The sequence below is a fragment of the Lampris incognitus genome, chromosome 7 (assembly GCF_029633865.1).
Source record: "Lampris incognitus isolate fLamInc1 chromosome 7, fLamInc1.hap2, whole genome shotgun sequence".
Classification (NCBI taxonomy): domain Eukaryota; kingdom Metazoa; phylum Chordata; class Actinopteri; order Lampriformes; family Lampridae; genus Lampris; species Lampris incognitus.
Window position 1 is genome coordinate 28,641,053 of NC_079217.1, and position 16,915 is coordinate 28,657,967.

At 46.2% G+C, this 16,915-nt stretch overlaps 1 protein-coding gene across 1 annotated transcript in view; it reads left to right on the forward strand.

Moving 5' to 3' along the window:
• The window catches only part of LOC130115162 (solute carrier organic anion transporter family member 1C1-like), a 173,454-nt gene that overhangs the window by 19,822 nt on the left and 136,717 nt on the right, over positions 1–16,915 (forward strand). The window contains exon 2 of the mRNA XM_056282782.1: positions 8,067–8,239. Within this exon, the coding sequence (XP_056138757.1) occupies positions 8,144–8,239 (96 nt within the window). The 5' untranslated portion in view covers positions 8,067–8,143. The remainder of the gene's footprint in view (positions 1–8,066; positions 8,240–16,915) is intronic.

The following is a 16,915-nucleotide window of genomic DNA, read 5'->3' on the forward strand; positions in this document are numbered from 1 at the left end:
TTGAAAGGGAGATGATCAATGACAGACTCAATAAATTTTTTCCCTTGTCTGTAAAATTTCTATGCTGTGATTTCAGTAAATGTTTAATAACCAGGTAAATTTGCTTGTTTGTCAGGTTTTCTCAAGGCTTGTGAATGAAGCAGGTTGATATATTAAGATAGATAGCGTTGCTAAAAACTCAGCAACACTCAAATCTGTCATCATGTGTAAGAAGAGTGTGCAGACATGCAATGAGGCAATATGATCATGAAGCAGGACAATACCTTGGAGATATCGATGAGAGCAACTTCCGCCATAAACAAATGGTAGGCAGTCAGGACTAATATGAAACTATCTTGTTTTGTTTGTGCTGGATTCTACTTCTAGAACGTGTAACAGTGTCAGCCCTAGCTTCCCACTTGTCCACTCAAAGGTGTTTGGAGTGCTCTTGGTATCATATTGTATTATTAGAATTAAAATAGTTTATATTTCATACAAGCAGACAGTACCATAGGAAACATTGAATGTGATAAATGCAAAAAGTATGCTCATGAGACTTGGGGCCCTACTTTTGTGCACGCTGGCACCATGTTTGTTTTTTGTTTTGTTTTTTTATTTCTGATTTTTCCCTTTTTCTCCTAATTTAGTGGCCAATCGCTCCCTATTCTAATTCAAACGCCCACCCTCATACTGCATGTGTTCGGCAACTGTATCTCTCCGGCCGGCAGTCTCGAAGGAGACGCCTCGCCACTTTCGTCACAAGGCGAATCCAGGCTGAACCACTGCTTTTTCCAACACACCCAGAGACGCATTCATGTGACAAACACATGCCGACTCCACCCCCCTCCCGAAGACAGCGTTGCCAATTATCGCTGCTTCATCGAATCCGGCCATAGTCGGATCTGACGAGACTCCCAGTGGGCAACTGCATCGACACAAAGCCGATGCTTAGACCGCTACACCACCGCATACCCTGGCACCATGGTTAAATGACCAGTGCGAAGGGGGTGTGGTGGCGAGCTATTGGTACTTTTGTGACAAGATGCACCTGGCACATCAGGGAATGGGTTGGGATTGAGGTGGATATTTTATCAGTGGGTAAGTCCTTCCCCTTAAGGAGGGTGCGTACCGCACCATGATGCAGTGCCATTTTCATGATCAGTGAATGAGTGTAACCAGTGTAATTGATTTCTTTATGCTTTGTGCACCAAAACGCATGCCCGTTTTATATTTATATGATAATTTAGCCAACACTACATTTGTGCTAGAATGAACAATTAGGTACAGACATGTTTGTCCCATCTTCAGAGATTCATAACAAAGTGAAGCAGACATAAACTGGGGTTTTGTGATTTCGGAGAAGTGTAGTTACTGCTCCAACTAAAGTGACAAAAATAACACACAAACCAGGTGCACTAAAGATAAGCTGCACCATGCCGTTGACCTGGTCTGAGACGATGGGCTCTGGTAGGTGCACCCCAATGGATTGACAGTGACACACCTACAACTGTGCCTTTCTCCTCCCACCTCGACACACAGTGTGTCACCAAAATACCAAACGAGCCCAGGCAACGAGAGACCACTGCCGCACCTCACCAAAATGTCACTGTGCTCATGACTGGCTGCACTTGCTGCGCTGCGCCAGTATGGAAATAGGGCCCTCAGTGTCAGGCTATATGACGACCATGATACTGGTGGTGAATTGAAGTGTTGGATGTTAACAAGATATATTGTTTTTACAGTGTGGTTGTGGGACAAAATCTGCCACCTGGAGTCACAAAACTTGGGTTTTTGGAATGCTTGCAATGAAAGAAAAGCATCGAAGACCCATTCTGAGGCTGGTCAAGAAGAGGTCCTGTCATCATCTGATTCCACTGGTGGTGAAGCATGTGTGCCCTGAGACATTAATCATCCGTGATGAGTGGAGGGCATGAAGGGGTATTCTCACCAATTTGGGCTGCAGACATTTCACTGTGAATCACTAAAGATTGTTTGTTTATCCTGTTAGTGGAGGTCACACTCAGCAGTTGGAGAGGGCATGGTTAACATACAAATCGATAATTTGGTGATTGAGAGGAAACTGAAATGATAAGCTTTTGAAAGAGCATATTGCAGTTATAGAATGAATTTACTGGCTTGGAAACAAACATAAGAAAGGATCTTTTGGTCGTTTTGTGAAGGACATTCGGATCCAGTTTCTCTGTTAGCTCACATATCAGAAGTCAGGTGTAATTGATATGTAGGACATGCATGTAGACAAAGGAGTTAGTTATAAGCTAGCGACAGTGTTAATTTTATCTTGAGTGATGACTTATTCCATTTAATTTTTATGAATGTTGAATTTAATTAGCAAATTGTCAAATAAAAATGTGTAAATATGAATGCTTTATCTTGAACTGTTTCACCTTTAACATCAAAATTTGCTTCTGGTAGGACCTTTTAGGTAATAATGTTAAAATGGTTACACTTTTTCATATTCTAATATGTGGTAAATGATATGGCCAAAATGGGACATAAATTCTGATTAAATTTTAACACAACTTGTGTTTGTAATTTTTCTAAATACATGGTGCGATAGTAGCAAAAGCTGTTCAGTACACTTTCTTTGAGGGGTCACAAACATGATTAACTGGTAAGCAACTAATGCTTAAGTCATGTCATTTCACAACTATGTTATCATTAATACCACAACGTTCATTCAGCACTTTAGTTGAGGGGCCACAAACATGATGAACTCATGAGAAGGTAGTAATGACCAAGACGGTAATTTTGACCGTTTTGGATTTTCAAAGTTTAATAACTTTGTGAAAAAAGATACAGACCTGCAGCTCCCTGAATGCATCTAAAATTGCATATATATTTGCAATATAATGAGTTTTAGATCAATTGCACAAAAAAAGTTATAAGATCTACCTAAAACGATCATGAGCCGTCAAAAAGACGACTCGTAATTTGCATGTGATTGTGCGCGTCATGTCACTATTTATGACGTGTGTTGGTCGTATCATTTCCTTCGCAAAGTTCATTGCTCTGTCCTAGAAACACACTAGCATTTTTCCAGTGCAGAATAATAGTCTAAACTTGATTTTTGATTATTGCCAACATGTCTGGTTACAGACACCATTTCAGACTCACCATGACTACCACCGAGGCGCTGCAGTATTTACAGGTGTTGGACAGCGGCCATTTTAAATTGTTTGAAAAATAGTATTAAAGTTGTTAAAATGTTAGTTTTGGTGTCAGTCGTTTCTGTAGTGATATATTTCTTAACAGACATACTAACATATATAATGCATTAATATCTCAATGGGTATATGTATTGATAGAATATAGATTTTAAAAACCGATGGCGTTCTAGTAGTTTTTGAGTTCCAGTTGTTGTTTTGGACTTTTTTAATAGTTATTTTCAGTTCTTTTTTCACATTTCACATTTTATAAGCCTTGTTACGTTTGTTAGATTAGCAATATGTGTTTTTTGTTTTATTTTTCAGGTAATACTTTCCCTCTTTCAATTTTGCTATTCAAGTTCGAACATGTCTCTCTGAAGTATAAATTGTTTAAAAATAGTATTATAGTTCTTAAAATGTTAATGTTGGTGTCAGCTGTCTCCTAACAAACATAGTACTAACATATGCAATGCATTAATATCTCAATTGGGTATTTATCTTGACAGAGCCTACTACTACTTTCGGCTGCTCTCGTTAGAGGTCGCCACAGCGGATCATCCGTTTCCATCTCTTCCTGTCTTCTGCGTCTTCCTCTGTCACACCAGCCACCTGCATGTCTTCCCTTACCACAGCCATAAACCTCCTCTTTGGCCTTCCTCTTTTCCTCTTCCCTGGCAGCTCCATATTCAGCATCCTTCTCCCAGTATACCCAGCATCGCTCCTCCACACATGTCCAAACCATCTCAATCTTGCCTCTCTTGCTTTGTCTCCAAACCGTCCAACTTGAGCGGTGTCTCTAATAATCATTCCTAATCCTGTCCTTCTTCGTCACTCCCAGTGAAAATCTTAGCATCTTCAACTCTGCCACCTTCAGCTCCGCTTCCTGTCTTTTCATCAGTGCCACTGTCTCCAAACCATATAACACAGCTGGTCTCACAACCATCTTGCAAACCTTCCCTTTGACTCTTGCCAGTACCCTTCTATCACAAATCACTCATGACACTCTTCTCCACCCACTCCACCCTGCCTACACTCTCTTCTTCACCTCTCTCCTGCACTCCCCATTACTTTGGACAGTTGACCCCAAGTATTTAAACTCATATGCCTTCGTCACCTCCACTCCTTGCATCCTGACCATTCCACTGTCCTCCCTCTCATTCATGCATAGGTATTCCGTCTTGCTCCTACTGACTTTCATTCCTCTTCTCTCCAGTGCATACCTCCACCTCTCCAGGCTCTCTTCAACCTGCACCCTACTCTCACTACAGATCACAATGTCATCTGCGAACATCATTGTCCATGGAGACTCCTGTCTGATCTTGTCCGTCAACCTGTCCATTACCATTGCAAACAAGAAAGGGCTCAGAGCCGATCCTTGATGTAATCCCACCTCCACCTTGAACCCAGCTGTCATTCCAACCGCACACCTCACCATTGTCACACTTCCCTCATAAATATCCTGCACCACTCCTACATACTTCTCTGCAACTCCCGACTTCCTCATATAATACCACACCTCCTCTCTCGGCACCCTGTCGTATGCTTTCTCTAAATCTACAAAGACACAATGTAACTTCTTCTGGCCTTCTCTATACTTCTCAATCAACATTCTCAAAGCAAACATCGCATCTGTGGTGCTCTTTCATGGCATGAAACCATACTGCTGCTCACTAATCGTCACCTCTCCTCTTAACCTAGCTTCTATTACTCTTTCCCAAATCTTCATGCTGTGGCTGATCAACTTTATACCTCTGTAGTTGCTACAGTTCTGTACATCGCCCTTGTTCTTCAAAATCGGTACCGGTATGGTTCTTCTCCGCTCCTCAGGCATCCTCTCACTTTCCAAGATTGTGTTAAACAATCTAGTTTAAAAACCCCACTGCCATCTCTCCTAGACATCTCCATACCTCCACTGGTATGTCATCAGGACCAACTGCCTTTCCACTCTTCATCCTCTTCGTAGCTGCCCTCACTTCCTCCTTGCTAATCCACTGCATTTCCTGATTCACTATCCCTACATCATCCAACCTTCTCTCTCTCTCATTTTCTTCATTCATCAGCCCCTCAAAGTACTCCTTCCACCTTCTCAGCACACTCTCCTCGCTTGTCAGCACATTTCCATCTCTATCCTTGATCACCCTAACCTGCTGTACATCCTTCCCAGCTCGGCCCCTCTGTCTAGCCAATCAGTGCAAGTCCTTTTCTCCTTCCTTAGTGTCTGTCCTATCATACAACTCACCATATGCCTTTTCCTTTGCCTTTGCCACCTCTCTCTTTGTTTTACACTGCGTCTCCTTGTACTCCTGTCTACTTTCTTCATCTCTCTGACCATCCCACTTCTTCTTTGCCAACCTCTTCTTCTGTATAATTTGCTGTACTTCCTCATTCCACCACCAAGTCTACTTGTCTTCCTTCCTCTGTCCTGATGACACACCAAGTACCTGCCTAGCTGTCTCCCTCACTATTTCTGCAGTGGTTGTCCAGCCAGCTGACAACTCTTCACTACCACCCAGTGCCTGTCTTAACTCCTGCCTGAATTCCACACAACAGTCTTCCTTCTTCAACTTTCACCATTTGATCTTCGGCTCTGTCTTCACTCGCTTCCTCTTCTTGGTCTCCAAAGTCATCCTACATACCACTATCTGATGCTGCCTAGCTACATTCTCCCCTGTCACCACCTTGCGGTCTCCAATTCCTTTCAGATCGCGCCTTCTACATAAGATATAGTCCACCTGTGTGCACTTTCCTCCACTCTTGTATGTCACCCTGTGTTCCTCCCTCTTCTTGAAATATGAATTCACCACAGCTATTTCCATCCTTTTCGCAAAATCCACCACCATCTGTCCTTCCACATTTCTCTCCTTGACACCATACCTACCCATCACCTCCTCATCGCTTCTGTTCCCTTCACCAACATGTCCATTGAAGTCAACTCCAATCACCACTCTCTTCTCCTTGGGTACCCTCTCCACCACATCATCCAACTCACTACAGAATTCTTCTTTCTCGTCCATCTCACACCCAACTTGTGGGGCATATGCGCTGATAGCATTCAGCAGTACACCTTCAATTTCCAGCTTCATACTCATCACTCTGTCTGACACTCTCTTCACCTCCAGCACACTCTTGACATACTCTTCTTTCAGAATTACCCCTACCCCATTTCTCCTCCCATTCACACCATGGTAGAAGAGTTTGAACCCACCTCCGATACTCCTGGCCTTATTCCCCTTCCACCTGGTCTCTTGCACGCACAGTATGCCTACCTTTCTTCTTTCCATCATATCAGCTAGCTCTCTCCCTTTACCAGTTATAGTGCCAACATTCAAAGTCCTGACTCTCACCTCCACACTCCTACCTTTCCTCCTCTCTAGCTGCCTCTGGACATGCCTTCCCCCTCTCCTTCTCCTTCACCCAACAGTAGCATAGTTTCCACCAGCACCTTGCTGGTTAACAGTACCGGTGGCGGTCGTTGGTAACCCGGGCCTCGACCGATCCGGTATGGAAATCTTGTTTATGATCCGCATATTCGATTTAGCAAAGATTTTACGCTGGATGTCCTTCCTGACGCAACTCCCCCCATTTGTCCGGGCTTGGGACTGGCACTAAGAATGCACTGGCTTGTGCCTCCTCAGTGGCTGGGTTTCCTCAGTGGCTGGGTTTATTTTGACAGAATATAGAGTTTAAAAACTGGTGGTCATAATGACCGCCCATGGTCGTTTTAGGTAGGAGTGAAATCCCGGTTGTCCTAGTGTTAGTGAAGACTAGAGTATTTGGATTTCAACAGAATTCATGTGCTATCCACAATGGAAAGTAAAGATCAAATGGTTCACTACTTCATTTTAAGGGCCACAAACATGATAAACTCATGAGTAACTGATTCTCAGTTAATGATTTCATGATGTACTCTGCTGTAGCGGGCTGGATTTGGTCCAGTGGTCCAAATTTTTCAAGAACAAAGAATACATCATGATCGTGCTCAATAAATCATAATTCATGATGATGTACTCACGCACACAATGTTAATGCTTTAATTAATGTGTTGTTCATGCATGAGATCATGATTGAAAGACTTTGAACTCATGTTAATTCCCGATGATTCATGAGATATTAATACATGAAGTAATGCATACACCATGCATGAATTCATTATAACTCGTGTACCCTTACCGTAAAGTCTTACCATTTAATGTAGCAGTCATTTCTGGGAAAACAAACAGTGTGTAGCAGTTCTTAAACATTGATATGCTAAAAAGACATCGAGAGACTTGTAACACTGTTTGTATATAAACGAATGTCTACATGATGTGTGCACAGGATGTGTGTCTATTCTATTCTGTTCTAAATCTTGTTGCATCTGTTTGGGTAAAGTGGAAGAACTTATGGGCAAATTTTCTATAAAATAGGAATGCGGTGCCTTTTATCAACTTTAACACAAGTCAACATTTCTCTGAGGCCGTTTTAGATTATGTCTGTTCATTGCGCCTATGAGAAAGTCATAAGATTCTGACAGTGGGACGGTCTGCTTGAACTGGAGTACAAGCTTTTACTTCACTGTATTCCATCACGTGTCTTCCATAGATAAAATCTAAAGAGAACAGCAGTATGATATATCAGGATCCATAGCTTTGAGCTGTTTGATTCAGTACTAAAAATACAGCTATTTGCAAGCAACAGCATTGTGTTTCTTTGTCATTTCTTTCCACTTATTTTGTAGCAAATACAAAGTTCAGCTTTAGCATGGTGATTTTTATTTAGATTGTGTCACAGTCCTTCAATGTTCTGAATGAGCAGGGGGGTTACTGAATGTGTGTTTGTATGTCACTTTTTTTTCTCTGCGCCTTCTGCTACAGATACTTTTCCTATTTTCTTGTGCTGAGGTTGAGAATTGGGTCACATGCTTGAATTATCCATTTGCAGGGTTGCATGCATCCATGCCAAGAAATTGCATTACGAGGGAGACTCCCGCCAAGGAGAAACAGTTTTATCTCTGAAGGATGGAGGTAGGAGCTAGACAAGGCCAGACAGCAGAGAATGGACGCACTGACGCCATGATGAGAGAACCACGCTCCTCCCCTTGCTCCAGTCTAAAGGTAAAGGGTTAAAGATTGTAGATGCATTACAGAGGGGAACAGCTCCACCTGGAACCTTCTTTGCAGTGTGAATGTGTGTTGTGTGAGTGTGTTTGTTGGTTTGGAGTGGAATTTGGGGATAGTTTGCCTGTACAGTGTACATGCATATATGATTGTGTACATGTATGCCTGAGTGTGAGCACAAATACCAGCAGTGACAGAATAACATACAATTTAAAACAAAATCATATTATGGCTATCCAGAAGGCACATGGGTACATCTGTATCCTCCCCTCTCTTGGGTATATAAGCCCATCGAGCAATCAGTTAAGTTGATCATATTCACACAGAGAAGACTTTTGTGTCACAAAGAAGAATATGTGACATAAGCCCTCTTTACACAACTGACCTAACAAATACTACTGCATAAATTTAGAAAGAGATGATGATTTAATTTGCCAAAGGCACAAGGACAATTCAATTATTTGTTTGTATTTGTTGTACCACAGGCTTGATGAGTGGTGGGCAGTAGCAAATTCTGAACTGCTGTGGATTTGCCTTACCATTTCTACTATGGTTAAGAGAAATTGATAAAATAAATGGAATTCTTTTAAAAGTTGGAATGGAGCCGCCACCTCTCCTCATATATACTCCCTAGAGAGTTGAGCTAACCCCAACCCCCAAACAAACAACAAAGATGATGAGGCTCTCATTAAAAAAGGGATTAAAAATAGGGACTGTCATTACTTGCTTTGTGTGCTAATAGATGGTTGTATACAACATACAGTGAGACAACAGTCGCTGATTTGTTAAAAGTACAACTAGGTCAGCTATAGCTGACGAGGTCCATAGTTGGGGGATACCTGGGTGCCAGCCTGCTGCATAAGTGAGTGTATGCAGAAATAAAGCCTTGCACTTCATTTATGAACCCTGATTATACACATTCCTGATTTCACATGCATAAAATCTTGATGATGGCGTTCACGTGGGAAGCGTGTGGTGTTCACGTGGTGGCATGGTGATGGTGTGCATGCCATTCTAAACAACAATTACAATTAACATAAATAATGATCATGACATGACATGATCAAGTACAACTCCATGAAACTATTCAATTTAAAATCCAAAGAATCATCGCAGCTTCCTGGTTTCATCAAGGTTTGGTAAGACCCGTGAATTCGGGGTCACTCATTCGTTCGTTTAAACACTGCTAGTCCCACAGTAATCTGAAACTATGATGCGCTATATAGTCTTTTGATGTACTGCAAAAGAGCAGTGTGCCAGTGACTCATCATGTTCAATAATGTTGCTCTCAGGCCGTGCTGCAATTGAATTAATTTGTGTTGTGATAAGACAGATGGCTCTAAGTATGGAAGAAAATTCCCAAGCAGGTGTGAATGAAACAATTTTGTAACTAGGCGCAACTACCTGGCTTTATTTGGCAGAGTCTGCATGTCGATTTTTCTTTCTCGTGTACGTAGACCAGTTTCATTGTCCAACTGTCTGAAAGAATACCCTCACAGATCAGCAACCCATATTTTATATGCAACCCCCATTTACATACAGCAATTTGACCCATACAGTATGCAATTGAGGGGTCATACAGTATTATGACATCCTTTCAGGGGCGCTGGAACTATTTTCTGGTAGGGGGTGCTGTAAATGGGGGCAGGGGGGCATAGACTACTTCACCTCTCGCACCGTTATCACTTCTTTTGTGGTGCCGCAGCGGCCCCACCCTGGACAGCACTGCCCAACACAGCAGTGCTTATTAGACTGAGCTATTATTAATTTATTATTATTGTTATTCATGAGCCCAACCCAAGGCTTTAATTTCAAATAACTCGAAAAGTATACAGCTATTAAGAAAACTAGAAAGTAAGATTTAAATGTTTGCAAAGCACCTTTATTATTATTATAATAAACATGGTTCATATCAAAGAGGCATAGCCTGTGTCACGCATGCTCATATCAATCATGAAACCTTGTTAGAATCCTTTAATAAAAAGTGCAAAATCAAAAGTCATTAGGTAAATCATAGGCCCTTGAAGGTACAAATATTTGTAACCTACTTGAATGCCACTTCTGAATGAAGGCTGTCTCGCTTTTCCATATAATCATATATCTCAAAAATAAATTGTGTGAAACAGAACATGAAGCCAAATGAAAATAGGTGAAGATAGAAAAATAGGCATCCACAGTTAGCAGCTGGTACATGGAACCTTACATTTAGACAATTTTCAGAACTGTACTTTTACTTTTCACTTGCATATTTTTAACCTTTTACTTGTCTACTTTTGCCATTTATACCTTCCTGACAACTGGGCTATTATCTACTATGCATTTTGCCGGCATTGACCAAAATGAGCTGTCGTGTGCGTACAGTTTATGTAACTCAAATCCAGTACTGCACAGACACTATGCCGCTGGTGGCCATGTTGGTAAGCAATCTACAGTACGCGTTCACAAGTTGGCAGAAATACTTTCATTTCCATTAAAGGCATATTAAAAGCATTTTTAGTCTATGAAGAACAAATGTAGGCTGCAAACTCTATAAACATCTGAGTCAGCTGGATTGTCATATGCACATCATGTTAGAATGTGCAATTTACTTACTGGAGACATTCTCATTCATTATTTCATATTTTATGAATGCACGTAAATATAACAATATATAATATAATAATGTATACAACATATTGTAGAATTATAATAATAATTATATATTGATAATGTAACTTTGTTAAAAGAAACACTCAACGGTAGGGACAGTGCTCAACAAATAAGGAGCAAAATAATCCAGTGAGTCAAGTATAATAATAATGATCACATTAGCAGCTGATGAGTGCAAGACGCACCAAACAGGCCTGTACTGCAATGCATTAAAACTTATTCCTGTATCCGTGTTGAAATTCCACTCCTCATTAGTTGAGCACTCAACACCATTGACGGTTTCGGAAAAAAACGCTATATATATATATATATATATGTAGAGCCGAAGGAACGGAGAAGACCGTAGGTTCACACTTTAGCCGTGTAGGCAACTTTCTTTAATCCACGGTAAATCAGCGAGACAACCAAACCACAGCTCGACTGAGCGGAGGTGGCAAGAATAACCAGAAAACTGGCTGGACAACCATAACTTAACCCTGCGTTAACCTGCCAGGGCAACCATGACTTAACCCTTAGTTCCTGGGTTGAATTCTGTCCCCAATACGTGTCCACCACATGAGCCCCCCCAGAATTCGCCCTAGTAATCGAAGTCAGGCAGGCGCGGGTGGACGACAGGCCGTCCGCGGCGGCTCCGGATAACAGGGGCCGGAGTGTCTGTGGGAGGCATTGACGCGGGCCTGTGGAGGTCGGCCTGAGGAGCAGAAGAGGCAGCTCGGGCCTCCACGGGGGGAGGAGGCGGAGCCGGGGGACGACCGCGACGAGGAGGTTGGGCTAACTCCAACGGCTGCGTCAAGTCCAGGTGTGCGGGTTTAACTCGGTCCACTGAAACATGCTCGGCCGTGCCCCCAAAATCCACCACCAGGTGCTTAGTTCCCCGTTCCAGGACGCGGAAGGGGCCGTCATAAGGGGGTTGCAGAGGGGGGCGGTGTGCGTCGTGACGGATGAACACGTAGTCCGCTGACTGCAGACCTGGGGGCACCTGGGACACCGGAGCGCCGTGTTGGGCGGTAGGGACGGGTGTGAAAGCTCTGACCCCGTCCAGCAAGGAGGCTCGTTGGTCCACAGCTGACCAGGGACGCGTTGCATTGGGCATGAAATCGCCTGGGACTCGCAGCGGCGTGCCGTACACCAGCTCCGCAGAGGAGGCTTGTAGGTCTTCCTTCGGGGCGGTCCGCAGGCCCAGCATGACCCATGGGAGCTTGTCAACCCAGTTGCAGTCCTTGAGAGTAGCCCGAAGCGCAGCCTTCATGGACCGGTGGAAGCGCTCACATAGGCCGTTCGCCTGAGGGTGGTAGGCGGTAGTGCGATGAAGCTTGACGCCCAGAGCCTCACCCACAGCATTCCATAGCTCTGAGGTAAACTGTGGCCCGTGGTCAGATGAAAGGTCGGAAGGCGTACCGAAACGTGAGACCCACGACCCAATAAAAGCCCGGGCCACATCAGCAGACGTCGTGGATGCCAGGGGAACAGCTTCAGGCCAGCGCGTAGTCCTGTCCACCACAGTGAAGAGGTAGGTGAACCCATGGGAGGGGGGTAGGGGACCAACCAGGTCGACGTGGACATGGTCAAATCGTCTCTCCGGCACTGCGAAGCGTTCCAGGGGCGCCTTAATGTGGCGGTGTATCTTAGCCTGCTGACAGGCAACACACGAGTCGGCCCACGCTTTCACGTCTCTCTTAAGTCCCTCCCACACAAACTTAGCAGAGGTCAGGCGCACGGATGGCTTACCGCCTGGATGAGAGAGGCCGTGCACAGCTTCAAATACGGGGCGTCTCCAGCTGTGCGGGACGATGGGCCTGGGCTGTCCTGTGGAGACGTCACACAGGAGGGTGACACCTGTGTCGCTGAAAGGAACGTCCTGCAGGCGGAGCCCCGTGTCGGAGGCCCGGAGACGGAGGATGCTCGGGTCCGTGGCCTGGTCAGCAGCCATCTGTGCATAGTCAAGGCCTAGGTGGACCGCTCCAATCACTGCCCTAGACAGGCAGTCAGCTACCTGGTTAGACTTACCAGCGACGTGCTGGATGTCGGTAGTGAATTCCGAAATGTAGGAGAGTTGTCGCTGCTGGCGAGCGGACCATGGCTCGGCCGTCTTGGACATGGCAAACGTGAGGGGCTTGTGGTCCACGTACGCAGTAAACTCGCGGCCCTCTAGCAGGAAACGGAAATGCCGGACGGCGAGCCAGAGACCGAGGAGTTCCCTGTCAAAAGTACTATACTTGCGCTCTCGGGGTGTAAGCTGGCGACTGAAAAAGGCCAAAGGCTGCCAAGCCCCCCCCACCCACTGTTCGTGAACCGCACCAACAGCATAGTCCGATGCATCCGTGGTTATGGAAATAGGCGCTGTAGGTGAAGGATGCGCTAGCAGGGTAGCCTGGGAGAGCGCAGCTTTAGTCTCGGTGAACGCACGGTCCCGCTCTGCTGTCCAGTCGACCACCTGGTTGGGGGACATGCCTTTCAGCGCCTCGTACAGTGGCCGGATGATAAAGGCGGCTCGAGGAATGAAGCGGTGGTAGAATGTCACCATCCCGATGAACTCCCTGAGCGCACGAGCTGTTTGGGGGCGCGGAAAGGCCGCCACCGCTTCCACCTTTGAGGGCAGGGGGACTGCCCCGTCCCCAGTGATGCGGTGCCCGAGGAAATCAATGGCTGTCAGCCCGAACCGGCACTTCGCCGGGTTGACGATCAGCCCATGCTGGCTGAGGCGTGTGAAGAGGGCATGAAGATGGGACAGGTGTTCTTCCTCGGAGGCGCTGGCGATGAGTATGTCGTCCAAATAGACGAAGATGAAAGGAAGGCCACGGAGCACTGAATCCATCAGCCGCTGAAAGGACTGGGCTGCGTTTTTGAGTCCAAATGGCATTCGTAGGAATTCAAATAGGCCGAATGGGGTTGTCACCGCTGTCTTGGGGATGTCTGAGGGGTGCACGGCAACTTGATGATAACCACGGACCAGGTCGACTTTTGAGAAGACGCATTTGCCAGACAGGTTTGCAGAAAAGTCCTGGATATGCGGGACAGGATAGCGGTCAGGCGTGGTGGCGTCATTTAGTCGGCGGTAGTCCCCGCATGGGCGCCAACCTCCATCAGGCTTAGCGACGATGTGGAGTGGGGACGCCCACGGGCTGTCAGAGCGGCGGATGATCCCCATGCGCTCCAGGTGCTCGAACTCAGACTTGGCAATGGCGAGTTTGGCGGGGTCGAGACGCCTGGCTCTGGCGTAGACCGGGGGCCCCTTCGTAGCAATGTGATGCTCCACCCCATGCTTAGCGGTGGGTGCAGAGAAGGTAGGCTGGGTGAGGTCAGGGAACTCAGCGAGGAGGCGGGTGAACTTGTCTGCCTCTGAGAGAGAGTTGGCTAGACCTGCATAGGCCGCTTCCCTCCGCGTACATGCGAAGGAGGAGAAGGTTAAGGCATCGACCAGACGGCTGTTCTGAATGTCCACTAGCAAACCGTAAGCGCACAAAAAATCAGCTCCGAGGAGGGGAAGCGTTACATTGGCCATGACGAACTCCCACGTGAAACGTTGTCCACCAAAACACAGTTCTACAGACCGCACGCCGTAGGTGTGGATAGGGCTGCCGTCAGCCGTCGCCAACTGGGGACCCCGCTCCCCGCCCATGATGTCGACGTCAGTAGCAGGGAGCACGCTTCTCTGTGCGCCCGTGTCACAAAGGAATCGCCGACCGGAGATGGTGTCGAGGATGAAGAGTAGCCTGCTCGTATCGCCAACACTCATGGCCACTACTGAGTGTTGGCCCTCTCGTTTCCCGTCGGCCTGTAGTTGCAGGGGGAACGGCACCGTTTAGCTTTCGCACCAAATCGAGCGTGGTACATACAGAGTCCAGAGGGCTTGTAGCGGTCTGATGCTGTGGCGCCACCGTCGGGCCACGCCCGCGATGTCGGCGGGGGGCCAGTGAAGGTAGGAGCCAGCACCCCGGCATGGGAGGAACGTTGTGTAGCGACGAAGAATCGGTCAGCCTCCTTTGCCAGCTCACGGGGATCAGTGATGGTGGAGTTAGCGAGCGCGGTCTGGACGTGGGGCGGCATGTTGCGCAGAAACAGCTCCATAAACAGGAAACATAGCTTTTCTTGACCCAGTAGGTTTAACATCCTGCTCATTAGCTCCGATGGCTTGCCATCTCCCAAGCCCTGAATTGCGAAGAGGCGACGTGCTCTCTCCGTTGCTGACAGTTCAAAAGTTTCAAGGAGGAGATGTTTAAGTGCGGCGTATTTACCATCGGCCGGTGGGTTGGTTATGAAACCGCTTATCCTGGAAGCCGTAGCGCCCCCCAGCGCTGCCACTACGTAGTAGTACCTGGTCTCGTCTGCTGTTATGTCTCTGAGCGCGAACTGTGTCTCAGCCTGCGCGAACCATGTAGCCGCGGAAGACTCCCAAAACTCCAGCAGTTTAATTGCAACGGCGTTCGTAGCCATAATGTGTGTGGTTTCAGAAAACTTATCCGAAAACCGACGTCGGGGTCACCAGTGTAGAGCCGAAGGAACGGAGAAGACCGTAGGTTCACACTTTAGCCGTGTAGGCAACTTTCTTTAATCCACGGTAAATCAGCGAGACAACCAAACCACAGCTCGACTGAGCGGAGGTGGCAAGAATAACCAGAAAACTGGCTGGACAACCATAACTTAACCCTGCGTTAACCTGCCAGGGCAACCATGACTTAACCCTTAGTTCCTGGGTTGAATTCTGTCCCCAATACGTGTCCACCACATATATATATATATATACAGTGGGGAAAATAAATATTTGACCCCTTGCTGATTTTGTAGGTTTGCCCACTTACAAAGAATGCAACAGTCTACCATTTTAATCATATGTACATTTTAACAGTGAGAGACGGAATCCAAAAGAAAATTCCAGAAAATCACATCATATGAATTTATAAAAATTAACCTGATTTAGAAAAATAAGTATCTGATCCCCCACCAAACAGCAAGTATTCTGGCTCCCACAAACCAGTTAGTTTTTCTTTAAGATGCAGCCCCAATCCCAACTAATTACCCACATAAAATACACCTGCATCACCTTGTTACCTGTATAAAAGACACCTGTCCACACCCAATAAATCAGATTTCAACATCTCCACCATGGGCAAGACCAAAGAGCTGTCTAAGGACACCAGGGACAAGAGTGTAGACCTGCACAAGGCTGGGATGGGCTACAAGAGAATTGGAAAGCATCTTTGAGAGAAAGTAACAACTGTCGGTGCAGTTATCAGGAAATGGAAGGAACACCACACCACCGCCAACCTCCCTCGGTCTGGGGCTCCATGCAAGATCTCGCCTCGTGGGGTGTCCCTGATCATGCGAACGGTGAGGAATCATCCCAGAACCACAAGGGGGGAACTAGTTAATGACCTGAAGGCAGCTGGGACCACAGTTACAAAGCAAACGGTTAGTAACACACTACGCCGTCATGGATTAAAATCCTGCAGCGCACGCAAGGTCCCACTGCTCAAGAAGGCACATGTACAGGCCCGTCTGAAGTTCGCCAATGAACACCTGGACGACTCAGAAGAGGCCTGGAAGAAGGTGATGTGGTCGGATGAGACCAAAATAGAACTTTTCGGGCTCAACTCAACTCGCCGTGTTTGGAGGGTGAAGAACACGGAGTACAACCCAAAGAACACCATCCTCACCATCAAGCATGGGGGGTGGCAACATCATTCTTTGGGGGTGCTTTTCAGCCAAGGGGACAGGACAACTCCATCGCATTGAGGGGAGGATGGACGGGGCCATGTACCGTGGAATTCTGGACCAACACCTCCTTCCCTCAGTGAGAGCGCTGAAGATGGGTCGTGGATGGGTGTTCCAACACAACAATGACCCAAAGCACACTGCCAAAGCAACCAAAGAGTGGCTGAAGAAGAAGCACATAAAGGTTCTGGAATGGCCTAGCCAGTCTCCAGACCTGAATCCAATCGAAAATCTTTGGAGGGAGCTTAAAATTCGGCTTGCCAGGCGACAGCCTTGAAACCTGAACGATTTGGAGGCTGTCTGCAGGGAAGA